The sequence below is a fragment of the Oreochromis niloticus genome, linkage group LG22 (assembly GCF_001858045.2).
Source record: "Oreochromis niloticus isolate F11D_XX linkage group LG22, O_niloticus_UMD_NMBU, whole genome shotgun sequence".
Taxonomy (NCBI): Eukaryota; Metazoa; Chordata; class Actinopteri; order Cichliformes; family Cichlidae; genus Oreochromis; species Oreochromis niloticus.
In genome coordinates this window covers 29,275,970-29,302,241 of record NC_031985.2, presented here as the reverse complement: position 1 = coordinate 29,302,241, position 26,272 = coordinate 29,275,970, and the positions used below count along the sequence as shown (strand labels likewise).

The 26,272-nt window shown below is 38.8% G+C and overlaps 1 protein-coding gene and 1 long non-coding RNA gene across 3 annotated transcripts; both read right to left on the bottom strand.

Moving 5' to 3' along the window:
- Positions 1-170: 170 nt before the first annotated feature.
- LOC109200059 (uncharacterized) lies at positions 171-4,520 on the bottom strand. Of its 2 annotated transcripts, XR_003216087.1 has the most exons (5): positions 4,348-4,520; positions 1,644-1,798; positions 905-1,025; positions 438-600; positions 171-269 (listed from the first exon to the last, which is right to left on the bottom strand). It is a non-coding gene; the product is annotated as an uncharacterized LOC109200059 (long non-coding RNA). The 2 variants fall into 2 exon arrangements; XR_003216088.1 differs by lacking the exon at positions 1,644-1,798.
- Positions 4,521-8,238: 3,718 nt separating this feature from the next.
- On the bottom strand, positions 8,239-25,921 carry LOC109194549 (uncharacterized). The gene is made up of 15 exons (XM_019355445.2): positions 25,802-25,921; positions 24,711-24,819; positions 24,259-24,421; positions 22,260-22,452; positions 21,398-21,494; positions 21,248-21,309; positions 20,868-20,982; positions 20,573-20,634; positions 19,499-19,601; positions 17,590-17,654; positions 14,528-16,514; positions 14,386-14,445; positions 10,576-10,656; positions 9,923-9,988; positions 8,239-9,607 (listed from the first exon to the last, which is right to left on the bottom strand). The coding sequence occupies exons 2-15, from the start codon at positions 24,811-24,813 to the stop codon at positions 9,381-9,383; spliced, it is 3,384 nt and encodes a 1,127-aa protein (XP_019210990.1). The 5' UTR covers positions 24,814-24,819; positions 25,802-25,921; the 3' UTR covers positions 8,239-9,380.
- Positions 25,922-26,272: the final 351 nt, after the last annotated feature.

Sequence of the window (26,272 nt, the reverse complement as noted above, 5' to 3'; positions counted from 1 at the left end):
GTGTATGCATACTTTTCAGTATAGCCTTTATTCATTTAATACTATTTATACTTATACTGTACTATTTACATTATACCTTGCTTCTCCATGGCCAGTTGGAATCACCATAGTTATAGGTGATTTCTTCTCCTGGACCAATATCTTTGATTGCAAACAAACAGAAATGGGGCCTTCCATCCACTCTGGTAACTGTCATTTTACTGTTTGGATTCACATTATCGTCATTTACAAGTCTGCCAAGTGAGCCGTCCTCTCTGGCAGCATCAACACTAAAACAAAAAGTATACAATAACAATTACACTCTGTAAAGAAAGTCATTAAGTATATTAGGTTGTAGAACGTCTGAATAACATTTTAATATTCAATTCAAAATATTATTTGAATATTATAATTTGTAAACCTCATGTATTTTATCCTTTATCAAAGCAGTTACATACCATAACTGTTTTCCATTGAACTTGAAATCAAATATGAAAACCTTGAGTGCATCATGGTAAAGTTTCATTCGGTTTTCTTGTTCCTCTTTAGTTATGATTTGTCCTCTGTACTCAAAAAGAAAATCTCCCTTTTGAAATGACCGACAGCTGAACACACCGCGACCTAAAGACACACATCAAAAACAAATTGGGCAATAAACTATAAACCATTTAATTAAAATCCTTCTTGTTTTTAAATATGTTTTTTATTTGATTATATTGTATTATTTATTTTGGAACATGTAACATGTTCATAATTCCTTGGGGAAAGACAAGGAAAAAATAGAAATATAATAATAATAATAAAACAAGTATAATTATATTCGTGATTATTAATTTTCTCATGCATGGTATGCTACAAAAAAACTACAAAAAACATAAAAATTTCTATTTTGAGAAGCTGACTGCATTCTTTGGAATCAACTCACCTTTAAATGAATCAATATACCTCACATCAAATCCTGCCTTGTCTTCACCTAAGGAGCAGTAATACCTAGCATCTTGTCTGGGATTTATTTTAGCTCTCCGTGGCCTTGTTGCCGCCATCCCCTGCAAAGATCAGGTATTAATGACTTTAGAAATAACACATTATACTACAAAATGTATGTAGACATAGAAATAAACAGATCAAAAAATCTATTTATGTTGGGGAGAGCTCCCCTAAAGGTTCCAAATATCTGTGTTTCCCAACAGTTCCTCCTATCTTGTATCACTGTGTGTCAGAGGCTGCATGCCCTACCTGTGGAAGTTCTGTTTCGTATATTTTATTTGGTCTAAGGTTACTGCAAATCTTAATGAGTTAATTTTCATATCCACATTTCCTTAACCTTTTATATTTCTTAAAGTTATAAATTAAAATAATGATTTAGTATAGTTGAACAATAAGCATATTTGTCCTACAGTTTTTGTTTCATTTGTAAAATATTTTCTGAAAACAGATCTCACTAGTTTTAAAACCACAAGTTTTGTGATGCTAAAACCAAAATTAATCAAACCAACAGCAACAGAATGTCAAACTTTTGCTACTAGCATGCTGGCTAGCTAAACTGTCAAAAATTAGATGCTTTGGTGTATCCGAACGTAATATAATAACCTATATTACTTTGCTTTATTGGATGAATATATTTATATAAACATCATGTGTAAGGGAATTTGTATGGTTCTCACCTGATCTTCCACGAAAGCAGTAAGATAAAAGCTGTCTCATTAAATCCTCATGTCGTGCACCTGAACTCTTTAGTGTCTTCTTCTTCTTCTTCTGCTCTTTAAATGTTCATGGTGGTTGGCAACCAGCGTAGATGTACATTAGCGCCCCCATAGTGCTGAGGAGTGGATATCATTGGCCAAGAACAGTGGATTAACACTGGGATTCTTGCAAATAGAATGCTATGATGTAATAGAGTTAAATTGCTCTAGTGCATTCTGACATAACTCACTTGGAATATGTAGACTTAATAATACTGTATAAAATGTAATTTTTCCAAAAGACTGATATTTATGCTTCTAAATTTTTAAAGAATGAAACAAAAGTAGTAAATGGGGATGACGAGTTTTAGTAACAACTTCAAAGTTATTTGGCTAAAAGAGTTTTAAAATTCAAATAATTAACTTGGACCAAAAAGGCATATTATTGCTACAATGAGATTGGTGAATAAAAATAGATTAGACCACAGATATTTAAGTATTGCAGCAATACAATTAATTTTCATGACCTTAAGTGTTTTTTGTGATGCTTTCTTTTTCTTTTTAAATAGTAAAAACTCATGACATAATTAGGACAAAGTTTATAATGAAATAGAAAAATCTTTATTATTGTGGCTGGTCTGGGATGCTGCTGCAGGTGAGATGGACTCACCTGCATTGTATCTACAATCTGTTACAGCAACCGTATAATTATTGTAATTGTTGGACAGCGCGAGGGAACGACCGGCTCAGGTGAGCCACAGGCTGGTGCGCTAGCGGGATGGGGGTGCCGCTGGAAGCGTGGGCGGTCCCTGGAACCACCTCGTCACCAGCGCCGCTAGATCTACAGGCGAACGCCCAGGTAGTCACTTCCCCGTGGCTGGGCTGGGGCGCTGATGCTCCAGGCCGATTCCCTCGCTTGCTCATGGAGGGAGGGGGGGGGAGGTGGCTCCCCGGTCTTAGTCGGGGGAAGAGGGTATGTGGCGGGGCGTGTTCTGCGATGCCGCTGCATGTGAGATGGACCCACCTGCACGGCATCTATAATCACACCACGCTGGCTTAAAACTTGTGCTCTGCTTGTGGTGTTGTTGGTGGTGATGTGTACGGCAGACACAAACATACCTTCCCACCCTCATACACACAACCACAAACACTCGGCCCTCACCCAACGTGGACACAGACATAAATGGACACTGTACACACAATCACACTCCCCAAACATTCTCTACATCCCAGGTCCAGGTATTCTTGCCCCGGAGGGGGAACTCATACCCAGACCCAGATGTTGCCCTCCTCCCTGAGGTGGAAATCAAGCAGACCGTCCCCGGCTCCGCAGTGGCAGGGGGCCGCTGCAACCCAGGCCTCGATCAGATGGCCAATTCCACCTTCAGGCCCCCCGCCCTGACGGCTGGCAGAGAGTGGGGCTCTGTGAAGACCCCATGCCTCCCTCCGCTCGCTCATATGTAGTGTTGCTGCGTGCTGTTCTAAAGTGCATTTAAAACACGGGAGGAGATGTCATCTGTTCTTTTGATATTCATCAGAACCCTGGCTGCAGCATTTTGGATCAGCTGAAGACTTTTAGTTGCATTATGTGGACTTCCTGATAGTTAAGAGTTATAGTAATGCAGCCTTGAAGTAACAAAGGCATCAACTAGTTTTTCAGCATCACTCCTGGATGGGATGTTTCTAATTTTAGCAATATTACGAAGGTGGAAGGAGGAGACCCTAGAAACCTCTTTCATGTCAGATCTAAATGACATGTCTTTGTCAAAAATAACACAGAGGTTCTTTGCTTTATTACTGGAGGCTAATTTAATGCCATCCAGATGAAGGGACTGACCAAGTAATTTGTTTTTCTGAGCTTCTGGTCCAAAGACAACTTCTGTCTTGTCGGAATTCAAAAGGAGGAAGTTTGAAGACATCCAGGTTTTTATGTCTTCCAAGCATGCCCGTAATCTTTGTAACTGATTAGGTTCATCAGGATTTAGGTGTGCATAGCTATGGAAATTTATCCCATGATGTCTAATGATTTTACCAATAGGGAACATATATATAGTAAAAAGGATCAGTCCAAGTACAGAACCCTGTGGTACGCCACAAGTAACCATAGAGGTTGAAGAGGATTTATCATTTACGTAAACAAACCTTGAGTCTGTTGGACAAGTAAGATTTAAACCAGCCTAGTGCTGTTCCTTTGATCCCTGCAACATTTTCAAACCTTTCTATGAGAATATTGTGATTGAATGTGTCAAAAACAGCACTGAGGTCCAGTAGAACCAGAATGGTCACCAGTCCATTATCTGAGGCCATGAGAATATCATTAGTAACTTTCACCAGAGCTGTTTCAGTGCTATGATGAGCTCTAAAGCCAGATTGAAACTCTTCAAACAGGTCGTTATTGTTTAAGTGCTAACACACCTGATTGGCAACTATTACCTCAAGAATTTTAGATATGAAGGGAAGATTAGATATAGGTCTATAGTTCATTAAGTTGTCTTGATTAAAAGAGGGTTTCTTAAATAGAGGTTTAATTACAGCAACCTTAAAATCCTATGGTACGTATCCATTTTCTAAAATAAATTCATTATATCCAAAACTGGAGCAACAATTAAAGGAAATACCGCTTTAAATAGTTTGGTTCGGGATTAGGTCTAACATGCAGGTATGTATGTAGACCATGTCTACATACCTAAATGTCATAGTTCAGCTGTGTGCAGGCAGGAACGAGGAAAAGGACCCAAAATGCAGACTCTCGGAAGACTGGAGTGAAACTCAAAAACGGCAGCTTTATTGCTGGTTGGAAAATAAAAGGCAATACAAAACTAATCCACGGGGAGACACACAGCACAGGATTAGTGCCGTTTACGACGCGACAGGGAGCATAGAAAATACAGGGCTAAAATACACAGGACATAACGAGGGGAATGAGAGGCAGGAGGTGAACACTGGTGGGAGACATCAGGGCTAACGAGACCAAGGAAGCAAAACTGAAAACACTGACATGAGACAAAGACCTTGAAAGTAAAGCAGGAAACACAAAATCACAGAGACAGACTCAGAGACATGGCTTCACACAGGGATTTGACAGAGAACACAGACAGGGGAGAGCAACAGGGGCTGTATCCCAATTCAGGGTCTGCAGCCTTAAAGGCCGCATTTTAAGTTTCAATTCAAAGGCTGCTCGAAATGTGGCCCACAAATGCGTCCTTCATTTCCCTGAATTTGAAGGATGTGGCTGTGTAGACTTCATGGCCCAACATATCCCAGAATGCATAGCGCGGCGTTGGGTGTGGATAATTTTGCCGAAAAAAAACAGCGGAAGCGGGGCGGCCAAAGAGTAAACTTGGAAAAGTAAGTACTGAATATTAATTCACTTATTTATGTACAAATGTTTAATAACGAAGAACATTAAAACATTACTGTTGGCCACATGTTGGCAAAGTTATGTGACATTAGTGATGTTTGTACTTTCAGCGTTTACTTTGTTTTAAAGCCTTTACTTTAAAATATACGCCGTTCAATAGTCGACCTTAATCTTACAGAGAATGTGATGTTTTTATGGATAATTAAAGTCAGTCATATATCCACAAACACAACAAGTTGAAAGTCAGTGAATGCTGCTCAGTTTGCAGTCCTGAATATCACGGCACAAGCAGGATTCACTGCACTGTTAATGTGAGCTATGTTATATTGCTGCCTCTGTTCGGTGGTGTCGAGCCAAACGGACTTTAACGTGTGTTTGAACGTTTGTTTCACTCGTTAAGCTGAAAGAAAGAAGCTTTAATCACAGGAGTCACACATGTGTCCACTGTACCATCTGGGAACTCTTCTTGTTTAGCACTCGGAATAACACAAACACTAAATCCTCCTTCTCTTTTGCTGTTTTGTAGCAGTGTGTACACCTGAGACTGTCACCTGTCTGTCTGTCCTGCACTCTCTCTCTTTGTCTTTCTCTCTGATTGTGTAATAAAAGTATGAACATGTATTTATAAGTTACACTTGTGTTTGAATCCTGCAGCTTATCACACATTTGATTTCCATGTGTGACAACTGCAAGTGTCCAGAGTGAGGACAAACTGAGGGACCCACTGCTGCACATCATCTGTGAGGCTTTGCACCCCTGATGATCCACCAGGACAAACTCAGCAGTGTGTGAGGAAGAGGAGGAGGAAGAGCCAGCAGCAGCTGACAGATGGAGAGAATAGACAGACTGTTCCCTCTGTGTGAAGGATGCTAGAAAAGGTTAAAAGAACTCATTGTCTGTCCTGAATCAGTCTGATTAGGTCATGTTCAAATAATTGTATCATTCCAGTGTTTTTGGTGTGGGAGAAAGTACTCAGGGCCTTCAAGGGAAACACTATGAAAGGCAGGAACAAGTTTAATATTCACAAACCTAAAGTATGTATCAGCAGCAGAATGGACCTCAAAATAAATGTCCATGTTTGTTTCAGTTCTAGGAAGCTTTGAGTATTTTGCATTAGTAGTACTGCTGTGTTTGTTGGATCATATTGCTGTAATTATTTCTATGCTTTATATATTCTGAGGTAAGTTGATCTATAGTGTTCCATCATATTCTATAAATATGTTATGTGTTTGTATACTTTGTGCCCAGTTTGACCCATTTAGCAGAAGTCAGCCTGTTTAAGGCTCTGATATCTATTCTGTAGGACTTAAAGCAGTTATGACATGACATGGTCTGATTTTCTCACTCAATAAAGGAATATTTAATATATCAGTCTACTCTTCATTCTATCACAAACGGTTATCACAGCTCGTACATTTTATTTTTACACATATATGTCAGCATTGAGCCAAATTTAGTAATACCAACATATTAAAAGAACAACATTTGTCTCTTATATATAATACATCGATATATACACTGTCAAAGATACTTGTCTTTGAGTGAAGATTTAAGGTGATGGGAAATATAAATAACTGCAACTTGAATCTTTACTGAAGCTCAGTATTTGACACAGAGTTCAAGTTCACTGCTGTAATAACAAGTAATGATTAATATAATAATAACTTTAATATTGGCCATATTATATTTTCATTGCCATTGCCACTTTAGTTTCATGAACAACATTAGTTAATTGTTAATTACTAACTAATTTTAAAATGACTGTTCAGTACAGAAATGAAGCCCAACAATCATGTTTTACAGTCCCGTGGTCTCAGCCTCAGATACTTATCACATCAAAGCTCATAGAAAAACAAACACATGAACAAAAACAAATGAATTTTCTCCTTTATTTCTGTCAAACAATACTGTATGAAACGTTTCCAGCGGTGAGTATCATGGTTGCTAGGTAACCTGAGCAGTGCGACGGAGCCTAGACCGTCCCATTTCACAAGCCTCTCACTTCCGACCTTAGCGGTCTTTGAGTACGCGGCCCTTGTGGACTGCTAAGGCTGCGTATTTTAAGGCTGCAGACCCTGAATTGGGATACAGCCACAGAGACAGAACACCAAACCATGATAACCGAAACATGGGAAAATAATAATCAAAACTGTACACTAAGAAAGCAGAACAACAAAGCATGGAGCAGCAAAAAACCAAAACACAGACAGCAATAAATACAAAACACACAGTGAAGGGAAAGGGTGAACACAAGACCCAGGGAACACAGATAAATGTGAAGGCAAGAGGACCTAAAACAGTGAATAAAAAATAACCACAAACTCAAAATGCTGGGTCGAGAGACCCAGGACCATGACACCTAAATGCATTGAGTTGCCACTATGTGATTGCCCAATTAGTGAGTAGTTAACGAGCAGTTCGAGGTGTACCCAATAAAGGTCACTCTTTTTTACATTTGTTTTAGAATTGCAATATCCTCTTTACACAGGGCCAGGAAAGCATTTCCCCTTGAAAAATAAGATAATAGAAAACAACCTATATTTGTATTCACTCAGGTTCTCTTCATCTAATCTGATAACAGATAAATGAGAGAACAAACCAAAAAATAAATAACTTATCAGTCAAATACTTTTTCATACCACTTTGTAAGTACGTAACTGTATTTACTTAGTATAACTGTGAATAATTACACAAAACCTTAGTGTTTCATATAAAAGCAAAGCTTCATATGTCTTCTTTCCAACAAGGTAAAGCAGGCTTTTATTACAATTAAGTTCAACATACAGTGGTTCATTTGGTGTGGTCATTTTGGAACATTTCCCAGTTATCTAACCCACATGTGAATTGGAAGGACTGTGTAAGAATTGGCGGGACAACTACACACAAGCCTCATTATTATTCACACATGTGTGAATATTCATGAGGTCCTGCTATTACACACGCTACCACCAGGGGCACTCTTGGTGATACACAGATTTAACACAAAATCAAGTTTATATGTATTAAACCGACATCTTGCTTTTTTTGTTTTTTTAGGGTTAGTGGACCAATAGAAACCACTCTACGTTGTTAGATTTCAGTCAAAATTAGCAGGACACCGCCTCTGTCCTGTTAATTCAAAATGTCCTTCTAGTGTGGTGTGTATTCAGACGAAATGTCCAGCTAATACATGTTTACCAACGCACACACACACACACACACACACACGTACGTACGTTTCTTGGGTTAGAGGGACAATTTCTGAAATTTTTGGCAAATCAGACTGGACATAGGGCTATGGGGACACCGGGTTCCAGAGGTGCTAGAGCTACAATATGCATATCAAAAATCAGCAAACCTATACACAACTTAAAATTTAAACATTTTCTTTGCTCGACTGAGATATAAAAAAGGCTATTTTTTTTTCAGACATTCTGGTGGTTTGTACAGACTTTTCTGTAGCTCGGTCTATAAGGACAGTCTGGTGTACAAGGTCAGTGATGTCATCATACATATACACAAAGTATAGTCTGTTCTGAAGGGACACATGGTGTGTAAAGCCAGTCTACTGTACACACACACACACTGAGTAAATCTGGTTTAAAAGGACACATGGTGTGTAAAGCCAGTTCACTGTACATATACTCACACATGCACTAAGTATAACCTTCTTAGAAAAGAACGTGTATTATAAGACTGTGACTGATACATTATAGTAAAATTGAATAAATTTGCTTAGGCTGCTGCCCCCGCGACCCGGCCTCGGATAAGCGGTTGAAGATGGATGGATGAATAAATTAAAAAAATAATAAAAAGACTACATTTTGGTTTTCTCTGATGAGCATTACAATCTGACATACAAGCTTACATAAAACACCACAGATCATATCTGTTGTGATCTACTAACAGGTGGTCAAAGTGTCATTAAAACAACTAGAAGCATAACACAACAGTGCTTGCATCAACTAGAACAAACTATGTATTATAGAGTTTTTCATTGTCCTGAAGAAACTGGCACTGAGTGGCTGACCAATAAAACAGCACCTTTGCACACCAGGGGTGAGTCGGGCTGACACCATGACTTATACATAAGACTTATATCAACACACAACACATTTGTTGAATTACTGAACTATATTTAATATAACCAACTCAATAATCAATTCCTTAAAAGGACAGCATTGTAACAATTATTGAAGGAAAATAAAAGTGAATCCTGGCATTAAAAGACTCAGGCTAACCACACATCAAAACAAAACACTGCCTGTGAGCACAGTGAAGTCAACTACATACTTTTTGAATGGAGAACACTAACCTTGAAATCAGGCCCAGAAAGGTAAAGGCTCAGACTGTCAAAAAGTGCATTTAGTGTTTAACATTTATTTATTTTTTTTAAAGGCCAGTCCTCTGTTGCGCACAAAATCTCGAATGTTTTGAATAGATCTCGTCTCCAAGATAGGTTGTTCCTTTTCTTTGCACTTCAGACACTGCTGGTTGGTGACAGTGATACCGTTTTCAATAAAAGGCTTCATATGTTTCATCACCGCTCCTATCTCCTCCTCAGACCATGGTCTCTTCACACACCGCCTTGATGAAACACGTAAACCTGTTCAATAAAACAAAACAAATTTGAAGTTTAAAAAGATCATGTGAGATGCACTTGTAGGTAGAGATGGTGTTCAAAACTGTGAAAACAAGCTGGTACTTGTCTAAACAAATTGTGTGTGATAATAAATAGACTGTAGACCTGATAAAATTTAAAGTTTGATTGTTTTCATTAACATGATAGTTCATCACACTGCTTGGTAAACACAAAATACATTCAGCTTCTTTATATGTTATATAATGTCTAACCACATGATGTTGGTGTTGACTGCACATAGTGCCTAGTGATGGACATGGCATCTGATTTATATCATACCTTTAGTAACTGAGTCAGGGACAGGAGGTGAACCAGAAGTCACACAGGCATCATTCCCCTGGTCATCTAAAAAATATTGCACAGTATAAATGTATGGGCTTAAAGAGGCTTTCTGCCTACCAATCAAACACCATGGGCACAGAGGGGACAGTGACAGCCAGTTCTATTATACTAACTATACACATGGCAATGCTGCTGAACTGGATGAAGTCAACAATACCTTGGGTAATAAGTTTACTGGGAAATGATGTAGATTTTGCACAGGCCAAATCTTGCTTGGCCAAAACTGATGAAGCATCAAAATACTAGTCATAAAGCATTAGTGTCACAATTAGGAATGGAACAACTAACAATCGACCATGTAAAAATGTACTGATGGTTAGTAATATTGTTCTATACACAATCCCAGGTTATCATAATCAGCATAGTAGTGTTAATAGTAAAGTCTGATTTCATTTTTAATGCAATGAAAAACAGAGATGCAAGTGGCATTAATGAAACAAGAGAGCATCGTTATCATACGTGATGTGCGCTGTTAAAATACGTTACTGCACATTTCACTGGATTTGTCTCTGAACAGGACTAACTCACAGATCCCAGCTCATTACATAAGATATGTTGGGCAAACTTTGAGTACAGCATTGAAAATGTACCTTGAGCTGCAGTCTCGGAGAAGTGAGGCAAATCAGAAGTCACAGAAGTTAATATTTCTTCATTGTCATTGATAGATTTTTCTAGCAAAAAAAAAAAAAAAAAAATGTATATATACACACACACACACACACACACACACACACACACACACATATATAATATACACACACACACACACGTATATATATATATACACATATATATACATATACATACATATATACATATATACATATATATATACATATACATATATACATACATACACACATACACACATACACACATACATACATATATATATGTAGGTATGTATATATGTATATATATATGTATATATGTGTATATATGTATATATATATATATATATATATATATATATATATATATATATATATATATATATATATATATATATATATATATATATATACACATATATACATATATATATACATACCTACATATATATATATATATATATATGTATATGTGTGTGTGTGTGTGTGTGTGTGTGTGTGTGTGTGTGTGTGTGTGTGTGTGTGTGTGTGTGTGTGTGTATATATATATATACACACATATATATATACACATATATATATACACATATATATACATACCTACATATATATATATACATACATATATATATATACATACATATATACATATATATATATATACATATATATATATATACATACATATATATATACATACATATATACATACATATATATATACATACATATATACATATATATATATATACATATATATATATATATATATATATATATATATATACACATACATACATACATACATACATACATACACATATGTGTGTGTGTGTGTGTGTGTGTGTGTGTGTGTGTGTGTGTGTGTGTGTGTGTGTGTGTGTGTGTGTGTATGTATATATATATATATATATATATATATATATATATATATATATATGAGAGGTCTGGAAAATGCTTTTGCCATGATGTAATCTGTAATTTCCACAAAGCATGCTGATCAGTGTGATTTTCAATGATTGAACTGTAGTAGAGACGAGCAAACATATTGGTACATCTGAGAAGAGAGAACTTTTGTTATGAAAATGATTTTAATCTTTTACACATGATTGCATTTGAGCTTATTAAAGAGCTGTGGCTCCTGGTCGAGGGAAGGTCAGAAACTCTTGGCAGACGTTAAGGATCAGCCAATACACGGTGAGGAGGACAGGAGCTCTGAAAGGAATGGCAACACACCTGCTTACATACGCCTGGAGTGATTTTTATCTTTTATTACTTATATTCTTTAAAGTTAAGATTTAAGTTTTTATCATTTATACCTTATATCTGTTGAGTAAGTTTTAAGTTTCAGTTCAGTTTGAGTAAGTTTCCTTCATGGTTCGAGTGTGACATTTACCCTAGAGATCACACAGAGTTCAGCTGTGTAGGTGCACAGGCCCGATGTCTGGCTAAGACGAGCAGTGTGAGGTTAGCAAAGGTGCAGACGGGGGTCATGACACATACATAGCCTACACAGCAGGCACCCACACATACACACACTCTCACATACACACACACACACACACCATAAAAGATCTATTTTGGTAGGTAAGAAGTCAAGATGTGTTTTTGCTGCAATTGCAAATTGTGCCGGCAGATTGTCAGAGGCTTACAGGAAGTATACCTGATCTACAGGAAGATAAGGAAGCGTACGTGGGGCGACACCGGGATGGAGATGAGACGTGATGTTCTGTAAAACTATGTTAAAGTTAGCAGGAACATTTTGTGGTTTAAGTGATGTAAGCTGTACTTTGTCTATTTTTGCAAAAGAGGGGGGGGCTTTGTTATTGTACCCATATAAAACCTTTGTTTAATCATCGTGAGTTCAGTTCGATTGCTGACTTTGCCCAGCTTCGGACTCCACGCGTGTAATCAATAAATCTTTGCTTTGACCACATCTTCCGGACCAGAGTTGTTATTTGCTTGTGAGCCCTCCGTACTCCTTTTCTCCAACTTTTGAACCTTAACAATATATATATATATATATATATATAATATACAGTGAGGAAAGTAAGTATTTGAACACCCTGCTATTTTGCGAGTTCTCCCACTTAGAAATCATGGAGGGGTCTGAAATTTTCATCATAGGTACATGTCCACTGTGAGAGACATAATCTAAAAGAAAACTCCGGAAATCACATTGTATGATTTTATAACAAGTTTTTTGTATATTTCTTTGTAAAATAAGTATTTGAACACTTGAGTCAAACTATATTAATATTGCCTTTGTTAACAACTACAGCGGCCAAACAGTTCCTGTAGTTCTTCACCAGGTTTGCACACATTGCAGAAGGTCTTTTGACCCACTCCTCCACACAGATCTTCTGTAGATCTGTCATGTTTTGGGCCAACACAGACTTAATTCCATCCACAGATTTTCTATTGGACTGAGGTCTGGAGACTAGTGAGGCCACTCCAGAACCTTGAAATGCCTCTTACGGAGCCACTCCTTGGTTTTCCTGGCTGAGTGCTTCAGGTCTTTGTCTTGTTGAAAGACCCAGCCAGAACCCATCTTCAATGCTCTGACTGAGGGAAGGACGTTTTGGCCCAAAATCTCACAATCCATTTCCCCGTTTATCTTCTCCTTAATACAGTGCAGTGGTCCTGTCCCCTGTGCAGAAAAACAGCCCAGAGCATGATGTTTCCACCCTCATGCTTCACTGTAGGATGGTATTATTGGGATGAGACTCATCCTCCTTCTTCCTCCAAACCCCAACAATGGAGTTTAGACCAAAAAGTTTTATTTTGGTCTCATCTGACCACAGGACTTTCTCCCATGACTCTGGATCATCCAGATGGTCCCTGGCAAACTTCAGACGGGCCTGGACATGGGTTGGCTTAAGAAGGGGAACCTTCAGTGTGATGAATGATTTTAAACCATGACGTCTCAGTGTATTACTGATAGTAGCCTTGCCAACGGTGGTCCCAGCTCTCTTCAGGTCATTGACCAGCTCGTCCCGTGTAGTTCTGGGCTGATTCTTCACCTTTCTTAGCATCACTGACACCCCACGAGCTGAGATCTTACGTGGGGCTCCAGTCCGAGGAAGACATTAGCCTCTTCCATTCAGGGGCGCCTGCAGGAGTCTTGCAGAGGGTACGCACAGTCACCTGCACGCGCTCCATCGCGCACACGCACATGCGTGCACGCGCACTGTCGCGCACCGAGCTGCTTGGCAGTGGCTCTGGAGCCCTTTCCAGCTTTGTGAAGGTCTAAAGTTTTGTGTCTTGTGTCGTTGGACAGCTCTTTGGTTTTACTCATGTTGCTGCAACACTTTTGACAGATTGTGGGGTGCACATGTGTCTTTATGAAAGCTAACGGCATCAAACAGGTGCTGCTAAATTAGAATCATGAGCAGAGTGTAGTTGGACTGTTTAAAAGCAGAATAACAGGTCTTTGAGGGTCAGAAATCTGCATGATAAGCAAGTGTTCAAATACTTATTTTAAGCAGTAATATACAAAAATATTTTAATAAAATCATACATTGTGATTTCCGGAATTTTCTTTTAGATTCTGTCTCTCACAGTGGACATGTACCAACGCTGAAAATTTCAGATCCCTCCATGATTTCTAAGTGGGAGAACTTGCAAAATAGCAAATATTTACTTTCCTCACTGTAAATGGTATTAACTACACAGCAAAGTACAAACAGAACTGCAATAACATTATCTAAATATATAAAAATGTAAATTTTAAATATTTTATCAATACAACTGCAAAGTCTATAACACAGAATACAATAATTTCAGTACCTCGCAATGTGGAAGCATCAGGGAGTTGCTGTGATCCAGTAGCCATCCCATCTATGTCATCTATAAAATTGAAAAAAATGTTATTAGACCAACCATATTCACAAACACCAAGCCGATTTAACAACATATAAACCATGCATACCACCAATTTCATCCAGAGTTTTTCCTTGAATATCCTTCACACTTCCCTTCTCCATGGCCATGAGCAACTTGGAGATCTTAGCCAGCTGAATTGTTGATTGGGGCAGTCGATAGTATTCTCTATGGACCCTAATGTCATGGCCGAGGAAATCGGCCAGCTGGTCTAGTTCATTATCTTTCAAGTTCATGACTTGGCTTATCGTGGCAATCTGTTTGCGAAGGTTAGTTGATCTGAGGTTCTGAGGATGTTCAGCTCCGCAAGCATCTGCAAACTGACCAAACTGCCCTCTGTAGTGACCATCACTACAAGGAATGGCGAAAAGGTACATATTGTTTTCAGATACCCCGCACTCTTTCCTCTTACTAACGAGGAGTGACAGGTTATCGGTCATATCAGAAGTCAGGATCACAGCCACCTTTCGTCCTTTTTTCCCCTTCAGTTCCACTCTGGCAAACTGTTGGCAAAGCCTTTTCTCAACTTCTGTAAGCCCAGAGCTGATGTCTTCGTTTAGTTTGGACATGTCACGATCTTCAAAATTTTTGACAGTCATACGTGCTACTTCACCTTCCCTCCTCCTATTGAACAAAATCACTTGACAAAGGATCACCTTTGCTAGTGCTGCATAAGTTCCTGCTGTTGGGTTATCACCTAGTTTCTCCCTAGCCGATTCCACTTGCTGACCAAGATATAACTGCAGCTTCTGAACATCTCTGGTCAGTGGAAGGCTGTCGACCTTGTTGTATTTTGCCTCACTCAGGTTTGATAAGGCTGAATGGGAAACTAATTCAGACCACTTTGTTTCATGAAGTGTGTGAAACCTCCTGATTGAATCGATCGCCTCTTGATCCTCTTCCATGAGAGCACGACACATGATAATATCACTTATTTTTCTGAGAGAATGTCCAAGCTTCAGGGCCAAACTTGGGGCTTTGAATGTGCTGGTTTCAGTATCAAAACCTGAAACTCTCTTGACAGCATTAGTAAGAATAAAGAAGTTGGCTGGTTTTATTGCCTCTTCCATATTATGGATTCTTGTTGTGTGACGCAAAGTCACAAGTAATCTCCCAAGTTCCCTTACTTTCTGTCTTATATACTCATGCTTTGATCTGTCACTTCCATGCTTATTAAAAAGAGACTGAGCCAACTGCATAATATAATGATCATTCCTTATTGCACTAGACACATCATCCTTGTGCATCTTGCCCAGTACTGAGTAGAGTTCACTTGAAATTGGCTGAGACATTGTGGATTGAGTAGATGCTATACCAAAGACTCTATCTTTCAGCTTCTCTTCAGCATTATTCTCTGGTCTTAAAGCACATCTTTTCATATGCCGAGAAACTTCTTTTCTGGATATCATACCCTTACAGTATAAGCAGTATTCGTATGTCTCAGCGCTGCTGCTGCTCTTTTTTGAGATCCTTTTCACTTTAAGACAACCTGATCCTGTGGTTTTAACAGCAGAGTTGTGCTTGAAGTTACCAAGGTTTCGTAACCTTTCAAGATGAACTTTTCTGTCCTTTGATGATTTGGGTAACTGAAGCACCTGGGCGACTTCAGCATTTTCATTTACATGCGTCTCCAGATGACGTGCAAATTTTGTTTGAGGTTTTCCACACGCAAAACAAAAATTGACTGTGCTTTTGATTAATTTTGTTGACTTGGTTGGGGATTCATTTTGGCTAATATCCACAGTACTCTTTTCGCTACATGCATCTTTTGTTTTCTGCTGGCATGACTCTGAGCTGTCTGGTTCTTGGTCGGGATGAAGATCATCAGTAGTTTCAAGATCATTCAAAATGTGCTCAAAGTTGTTCTTAACATCCATGGTCTGTTCTTTTTCAGCAAAAGTAACGCATAAATCAGGCATGCTAGCAGCATGGGAGTTTTTTGATGGTCCAGGTAACTCAATAGACAACTCTGTTCCTGAGCTTTCTGAATCTGATGCAGAATTTGGGATGTATTCTTCATCAGATGAGACATCACCCTGTTCGTAAATACAGCATAGATTAAATAACAGAAATAAACATGGGAAGGATAAATGCTAAATTGTTCACGTCACAGAGCTCGGGACGTAAACCAAAGTCTCTAGATGTCTTAAAAGTACTAAGAAATACCTCCTGATTTAAAGAAGAAAATGTGCAGCAGATATGTATTTTGTGCAAGTATTTTGATTCTGCTTGATCAATTTGCAATCTGTGATCGATTCAGTACTTTTTTGATATTTGTCCCATTTCTAATATCCAATTTATATTTTTTGAACAATGACATTAACAAAAAAAACAAACACAAAACAAAAAAACTAAGACACCAGCCCTAACCTGGTCCCAGAGCCCCTCCCACAATGACCCCCACAGATCAAAATTTGTAAAACCTTTGAGACTAGATTGTATGAAACTGTTTTTTGTTTTGTTTTTTTAACAAAGGATTATAATAAAATTAAGTAATATTTTTTACAATGTGTTTATTTATTTCTGGCCTCTCTCACATAACTTCTACACTCTATCCAGTCCAAAATCTCTCTGCTTTCAATTCTCTGAGACAACACTTACAAAACTGATTATCCTTATAATTTTGTGATGAAAGAAAAAGGAAGAGCAAGCAACATGTGGCAATCTTCACGAACTGCATCTACGTCAATATTAACTATATTATAATGAAGCCTGCGTAAATTCAACCTGGGAGACACACCTGCACATCATCATCATCATCATCATCATCTCAACTCCCTTCAGCTGCTCACTCCGGCGCAGCCAATCCGGAGCTCCCTCGCACTTACGCCTCCATTCAGCATCCGGGCATTTAAGCTCTTTCACCCATAGCTCGGCCTTCTCAGCGTTTTCGCACCCCTCCACCACCCCTGCACCCCATGCTTGCCCCCTGCCTCCATACCACCACCAGTGTCCAGACCCCGGGGAAGACCTCCTACTTCAATCAGCAATGCTTTTATCAACAGTTTTCCCGCTGGGGTCTGACCGCCAAATATTTAATGTTCAATAAAGCATGTCTAATTCTTTCTCCGTATCTGAGTCTTTCCAGGTTGAATTTCACTGTACACTTACGTCGGACATATCCCAGTCTTCTGAAGATGTCTGGAGGCAGATCTTATGCCACACACAACGGCATTCTACAAATACAAAGAAACCACAGCATTAGACAACAACCGATGATTCATTAAGTTATAATTTAAAAAGTAGCGATCCCACACATCACAAATTATATTCACTAAGACCACTAAATATAAACAAGCATAAAGTGAATTTAAAACCAACGCATAATTCAGAATAAAAAGCAGATTTTTTTTTAAGTTTAAGACACATTTTAAACTTATGAATATGATATACTGCATCATCCTAATAATCAATTTTTTTCATCAGATTTGAGATATAAAACATTGTTATTTTAAAAACAGACTAATTAGTAAACTATATATATATATATATATATATATATATATATATAAAAATAAAGGATATCTTATCTTAAATTGACCTGACCAAACTACTCATTATGGGCCACATAGGCCATGTTTCAGAATGCATTCTTGGCTCAAAGACTTCTGGCAGAATGATCTAATGAGAAACAGAAAAGCTAAAATGTTTATCCTACATTAATTAATAAGGATTGAGATGAAAAGGACTTCTACTAAAAAGTCATTGAAAATGTGTAGAGACACCATCAAGCATTTGTATTGCAAATTGCCTGATTGATCTATTGGAATAGGTCTGGATTAATCAGACCCAGTACCTTATTGGGCTTCCTATATTGACATTGTAAGAAGTTTGCAAGTTTGATGCAATGTTTACTCAAAGGGTTTATTATCATCAAACATCATCTTCCAAGTTTGTGTGTATATGTGTAATTACAGAATGACAAACAGACTTGAGGGCAGTTTACTTCATACATGTTGATACTCTCTTAAATATAATTAAACATTTGTGCATTTTGCTTTATCTTTATATAACAGATCAAATCAGGAACTGTGGTTTTTGCATTGTAACATCACAAATAAGCTAAATCAGCATTGTCAGTACGCATGCACGGCGCGGCCGGGTCAGAGTACACCACTACCCACGATGTAAAGGCTGAATTATACTTCTCCGTCAGATATAGGCTTGGTTCTTTTAATACATCCATGGATATAGGCCTACGGGGAAGTGCTGTGCCAGGGTTGCCAGACGTCAGTGGCCAAACCCCGCACGAGCGTCTCCGGGCACCACAGAGGCTGATGGCTCCGGATATGAGGCTTTGAAAGTGAAAGTTTATTTGCAGCTGTCGATTCATTGTACCAACCTTCTCTCAGCTCTAAGGGATCTGGAATTGTCATCTGACAACTGTCAGTCTCGATCTCGAGCAGAGACTTATATCCAAGGTAGCATAGCCTCCCGCTCCTGCTGTTTTGTTAAAACTATAGGGGCTTTTTGTAGTGAAAACGCCCAAGCGAGGGCCACGAGTTCTTTCTTTCTCTTCCCAGCAGCACTGTATCCCCGTTTCGTACCAAATTCTTTTAAAACATTGACTTTAGGATGCTCAAAATATTCAATATCGCTATTACACGCGGCCGTGTTTACTGTTTACGATGCACGCTGGGTAGTCGTGACCCTTGACCCGGACCGGCATGCCTTGCGCGCGGTGAGATGCTTATTTAGCTTATATGAGCTTGATGTTGAAAGAGTGAAACAAAGATTTAAAGTTGTAAAGTTCAACAGTCTAATCAACAAAGAGTAAGAGGGCAATATACATTATTACAGTATGCTCTCTGTTCTCTGCCACACTAAGCAGACAAACTCAAATGCATGATATGTGATAGTATCTGCCATTACACTGTGTATCATTGCAATGGTTTGAATTGATAAAACTTTGAAGTGATTTTTTTTATTCTTTACATATGAAAATGTAGACCTGACTCATGGTAACTTATGGTATAGTGAAAAAATGCATTAATTAACACAAGATAAATAATACACTTACGCTTGCATCTTAGACCGTGCCATCTGATAGCTGTCAAAGGTGAATGGCATATCCCGCATTTGTCAAGTTTCACCGATTCAAATACCAGCCTATGAATTGTACACTGGAAAAAATTAAAAACATGAAATGAAACATAAAACATTGTTACCCAAATATTTTATCCATCCATCCATCCATCCATCCATCCGCTTCTGCTTCTCCTTTTCAGGGTCGCGGGGGGCGCTGGAGCCTATCCCAGCTGTCATAGGGCGAGAGGCGGGGTACACCCTGGACAGGTCGCCAGTCTGTCGCAGGGCTAACACACAAGGACAGACAACCATTCACACTCACATTCGCTCGCACATTCACACCTAATGGCAATTTGGTTTATCCAATTAACCTATCCCCACAAGTTGCATGTCTTTGGACAGTGGGAGGAAGCCGGAGTACCCGGAGAGAACCCACGCAAACACGGGGAGAACATGCAAACTCCACACAGAAAGACCCCAGCCTTATGTTGGAATTGAACTCAGGACCTTCTTGCTGTGCGGCAACAGTGCTAACCACCGTGCCACCGTGCAATATTTTATGACGAATTAAAAATGTTTGACCGTTTTACATATTTTCTACCAATCCTTCAGGAGAGATGGAAAGGGAGATAGGAGTTACTTTTTAGATAAAATAGTGAAGCATATCTATTCAATTCCTGAGATTTGTGAGTTAGAGAGAGGGGAATCTATTTAGATGAAGCAAAAGTAAAATACTAAGAAGCTAAAGTGACTGTGAGTAAAAGGTGCATGTATATGTCTGACACAGAAAAACCCAAGGTTTTCAAGGACACTGTCCATCAGCCTCATAATGACATCTGAGCTCAAACTGATGCTTTCACTGTTTCACCTCCAGTGTGTGGCCACTCAGTAAAACACACTTGTTAAGGGGACACTGTGGTTAGAAAAGACCTCCTGTTCTAAATAGAGGACATTTCCACCACCGCTGCCAGATGTTTGCTAAAATACTCAAAATGGAGTTTCATGTAAACACCATAACACTTCTAACCATTGGTCAATTTTAAAACAAAGGTCAATTTCAACTCACCTCACAAGCAGAGTCATTAGGCACAGCTCTGGATGATTGTGGCACCTCTTTCGATTTGCTCTCTGTACAAGGGAACACATGGAGATTCAGTGCTTGACTTTCGTTAAGTCAAAAAAACACATCTACGCATAACGCAATCAATTCACATCCCTGACTGTTACAATTCTACTCAAAATATCCATCAAGACACTATAGAATCATCAGAAATGTCCCAATACTGGCACATTTTTCATGCAGCAAACCTTCAGGCATGTCATGCATTGCCAGAAGTTAACAACATTTACTCAAAACTGACCACTGGTAAGTTCTTCTGAGAACGCTTGGGGTGACAACTCCTGATACTGGACACCAACTTCACCAATTAACTCTTTCAGAGAAGAAGTGCCATGCTGACCTCCAACAGAATGCACCTAAAAAGATGCAAAGATGAACAAGCATCAATGGTACAGTGTCCATCTGATCAAGAGGGACACTCTCAGTCAAACCTTAAAACACCCAAATGATGTTGAGAGGGAAATGCAATGTTAAATGATGACTACCTGTACTTACAATGATTTAAAGACTGTACATGCAGTATAATTGTAATCAATTGATAAACATGATCTTTACAAACCACACTATTTACCAAACTACACATTGATACAATCTTTAGTAAACAGATGAATCCATGCTAACCTCATGCTCAGAGTTGTCTGCTGTAGGTCTAGATGACTGACACTCTGCTCTTAATTCTCTGTCTGTAGAAGAGAACACAAGACATGGAGGCATAGTGCTTTGCAAGACCCCAGGGTTTAACAGGTAGTGCTTACTCAAGCAGGGACTCACCTGTGAATGAGTCTGTAGAGATCACATGGTGCTCCACGTCATGGGCAATAGGCTCTGCAACACACTGTTGACCAGAAGGGATGCTTGCGATCTTTAGCTGGGTATGAAAAGTAGAACAAATATTGTAAACATCTGGCAGCTACAGTGGAAATGTATTTAATCCACTACGAGTGGTCTTTTCTAACCAGTGTCCCCTCAACCCGTGTGTTTTTCTGAGTATGCCAAACACTGGAGATGAAACAGTGAAAGACTCAGTTTGAGCTCAAATGTCAGGACAGTGTTCTCACATACCTTGAGTTTGTCTGTGTCAGACACACACACATAGTTAAGCATTTTCTGTTTCACCTTCAGTTAAATACAGTTCTAACTCTCACCCTAACTGCAAGGAAACCGAGTGATTAACCCTTACCTAGTTAAGTGAAGCCAAAGTAAGACAATACTAAGAAGCTAAAGTGACTGTGAGTAAAAGGTGCATGTATATGTCTGACACAGAAAAACCCAAGGTTTTCAAGGACACTGTCCATCAGCCTCATAATGACATCTGAGCTCAAACTGATGCTTTCACTGTTTCACCTCCAGTGTGTGGCCACTCAGTAAAACACACTTGTGGAGGGGACACAAAACAGATAAGCTTGCAATCATCACTTGGGAAAGTCATACAAATTCAAGATTTAGTTAAACCAGATTGAATACCACCAAGAGGACATTTAAATATTGTGACTAGGGCTGAAACAACTAATCGATTAATCGACAACTAATCGATTATTGAAATAATCGTTAGTTGCAGCCCTAATTGTGACATCTAGATATGTAGGTTTTAAACAACAATTCATAGGGCGAAAATTTTTTTTAAATGACCCACCTTTTTCCGCCAGGGCCATTCTTTCCCACCATAGTCATAAGTAATTTCACTTCCTGCCGCAATTTCCTTCAGTGCAAAAAGGCAGAGATGTGGCTTCCCTTCTGCTTCAATCAACTTCATTCTGCAATTTGGTGTCCTGTGTTCATCGTTTACTAGTCGCCCAAATGACCCATCTTCAAGTGCTCCATCAATACTGCAAATTTGGAAACATACATTAAACAAACATTTATAGTGACACGCCTATGAACTATACTATAATTTTTAAGCACCAACACAAACACAACATCCAATACAAGTTTAGTTGTTAAATGCATAGTTGATAAGTTAAAGAGGGTCCATCAGTCAAGGACGCGTTGCTTTCTGACTGAGATAAGTGTTTGCGCTTCTACTTGTGCTTAGAGCTTAAACGTGGTTTTGTTGTACTGTCGCGCTGACCTAGTAGGTGTAGGTGTAGGTGTGGCTGTTACTCTTCTCTTCTCTTCTCTTCTCTTCTCTTCTCTTCTCTTCTCTTCTCTTGCCCACTACCTGCTCTGTGCTGCTGCTTGCGCGTGGCCGCTGATTAGACCTTGTGCAATCTACAGCTAAGCGCAGCCTGGTGCGCACTGCTCCGCCAGGTGAGTTGAATTAGAGCAATCAAGGGCGGGCGTGCCTAGTAGACCTTAAAATGCATGCAGCAGTCATTTGACCCGAGTGCGACATACTGAGAGGACAGCAAACCAAGCACAATCCACTTTCCACTGTGAGGAAGACTTTGAGTTAGACGGGCTATCGGTAAGCTCGGACTCATATTTGCTGCTTATATGTTTGGGAACTATGGAAGCTCAATTGTGGAAATGTATTTATGCTTTGGGAAATAGTTACTGCATTTAAGTTTAAAAAATTATATTGATATTAAAATAAATGTTTAAGTTTGAATAAATTGTTTATGTAAATAGTGTTTCCCACACATTTATGTTAATTAATACTAAAAGTAATTACCCCAAATCCTTGGTTAAATCTTAAAACTAGTGTAAATATGTTTGGTTTAATTTAAGGAAAATAATTCTTTGTAAAAGAAAATCCTTGGTTAAAGTCTTTATTAAAATATTTGTAAACTCTAAAATGTATACTTTAAAAATGTAATTGTTACAGAAAGTGTAAAAAATGCAAGGTAGACCACAGTTTATTTCATCTTCGTTGTTTGAAATTACTCACCTCTGATTTAAAAACTAATGAATGTAAAACTAGGATAAATTATAGTTTAGACAAAAGTGGCTTTACTGAAGTGTATATTTTTGTTATTTCATTTGTCTTCTGTATAATGCATTTAATTTATCTGAATGATTAATGAAATGTTCTTTATTTTTTGTGTTGAAAGGTTTTTCACCTATCCATCAAGCCATCCATCTACCTACCTATCCATCTACCTACCTCACAGACAGAGAACACTTGACATGTACTATTTTGGCATTGTACATATTATACAGTAGTTTTGGACACAGTATAACAGTGCACGAGTCTCCGTGTCCACATGTGCCAAATGCGCACAGACACCGGGCCGCTCATTCAGCCCTGGCCATTTGAATTTTCTCTTATTTTCTCTATCTCTATATTATATTTTAAATCTTCACAGCAGCGTGAGCACACTGTCTTAGCTGTAAAATGTAGGCTTATATTATTACCCCTCTAACCCCGTACATTACGCCCGTGAGTGTGTATTAGAGAAGGCACACACAGGCTGAATACGGGGACTAACGGGCCCTCAGCATATGTGGGAGTCCTGTCAGTCCCCAGTACCGCAAGTTCCCGGGGACCACAGGGTCACCGGGAAATGACGGAGCCTTAGTAAGAATGAGATCCCGCTATTCCACGGGTCCGTCACTCCCCCTTCTATAGATTCTGGGGACTGACGGGGCCGGGTACTAGAGGTAAGGACTCGTTAAAGAGCAATATGAGATGTTTGCTTCAGAAATCCTGACCTTGCAATAGAAATGTAAACATTCAGTCATTTGGAATTTACCACAATGTCTTCTGCTTCCATATGAATTCAAACATGAAGACTGAACATGCGCTGGGGTACAGGTTACGTCTGTGTTCAGCTTCAGTTGCATCAATAAGCTCCCCTCTATACTCGACCACAAAGTCTCCTTGTTTGAAATTGGCTAAAGTGAAGATGCCACGACCTGAAGACACAACCATATTAGAGACACAGGCGTGGCAGCACTGCAAATAATCAATTCATTAAATATGTATATCTGTAAATTGCAAGTATGCAATGTTGGACATGTGCTTTTTTCAATTCTACATATATAATAAAGAAAACAAGTGCAGAAAACATAAATAGCCAGGCTCGCTAATAACTAAATTATTATTAAAATACCTTTAATTTTAATTTATATTGATGTTTGTACAGGTCACCACTGGGGATGCGTAACCCCTCAGTCTAGCCTGCAGTGTGTCAAAGTCACTCACCTTTAACTGAATTAATAAATTTGATTTCTAACATTGAATTCTTGTCTCTTCTTGCAAGGATGTGATTAATGGCATCCTGAAGGGGAGTGGTTCTCCGTGACATGATTTGCTAAGGAAATTAAGATAAAAATGTAAACAACATCAAAACTTCAAGCCTTTATGCTTACAAGGGCAATAGTAAAGCCTGAATGAGAAGCACCCCCCATGTTAGCGTATTATTAGTTTAAGGTTATTTTAGTTTGGTGATGAGTGCTGGAGGGATTCTGGTTAACAGATAAATGGATGGGGGCGAGGCTGTATTTGTGCAGATTAACTTGACTGTGTTCCACCTGTGTTGATTAAGTCAAGTATCTGACATGCTCCACCCAATTTTTCTTATTTCACTAATAGCATGGATACTGAAACTGTTTCAATTGAGTTCTATGCTTTCATTACATTCACATAACAGACACAGACAAGGCTGATGTCTGAGTTGTTTTAACAGAAAGCATGCACTTGCAGATATTAAAGATACTTAAATGTCCTAATTTAACTAAAGCCTAACTCTGACTTAGCCTAAACCTGTCTGTCAAACTAAGCTTTAGATCTCTCAGGAATAATGTGCTTCATCAACACAACTATAAGAGAGCAAAACAAAAATAATGTTTTTTGTTTGTTTTTTTTACAATATTTTATAAACAAATGTGTGCAGAGTGACATCAATACTGTCTCAATTTAATTTCATAAATCTAAAAAAGTTTATTTGTATTTGCCTTCCAATGTTTCCTTGGTATTTGGGCAAAGATCATCTTTTAATATCTTAAATAATCATCTCAAAACAGAACAGGAGGAAAACAGCTCCAACTACCACAAAAAAGACAGGTGTGACAGGTGTGAGTACTACTGCTACTACAACTGCATCTACTACAACTACTACTACTCCTACCATTAGTACAATAGGTAGTAGTACTAGTAGTAGTTACTAGTTACAGAAGTAGTACTTATAGTAGTTGTAGTAGTAGCGGCCATTTTACATTAAACAAGTGATCTTGTAGTGAAAAAGGCCTTCTTTCAAACTCAGTGAAACATCACACACTTGTGTAATTTCTTACCTTGAAACAAGTGATGAGATTAGGCCAGGGTAAAAAAAACGATCCCGGTGCTTGGGACAGTCCGGGAATCCCCGCCCCGCGTGTTGCTGTGACCTCCGTGAACCGTTCCACGTGCTCCGGCCCGCTCCGCCGTCCTCACCTCGTCGTGGTCCGGTCCCCGCGGTGCGCTCTCCGCCGTATGCTTTCCACCGTACCTCGTCGTCGTTCCCTCACCTGCCGCCTCACCACGGCTGTGCCTACTCTGAAGCACTGTGTCTGTCAGAACGTCCGTCTTTTAAAAGTTTTATAATTACCTTCTTACCTTTTCTCCAAAGCGTGTCAAAACTCTGCCAAAATTGGGCGCTTCTTATTCATCCATCAATCAGTCAGTCTAAATCATTGATGTAAATATCAACGGTCTAAATGGGTAATGCTAAAATGCGCATGCGCAGCTTCTAATTTCGCGCGATGTGTATAATGTCCCACGCTCGT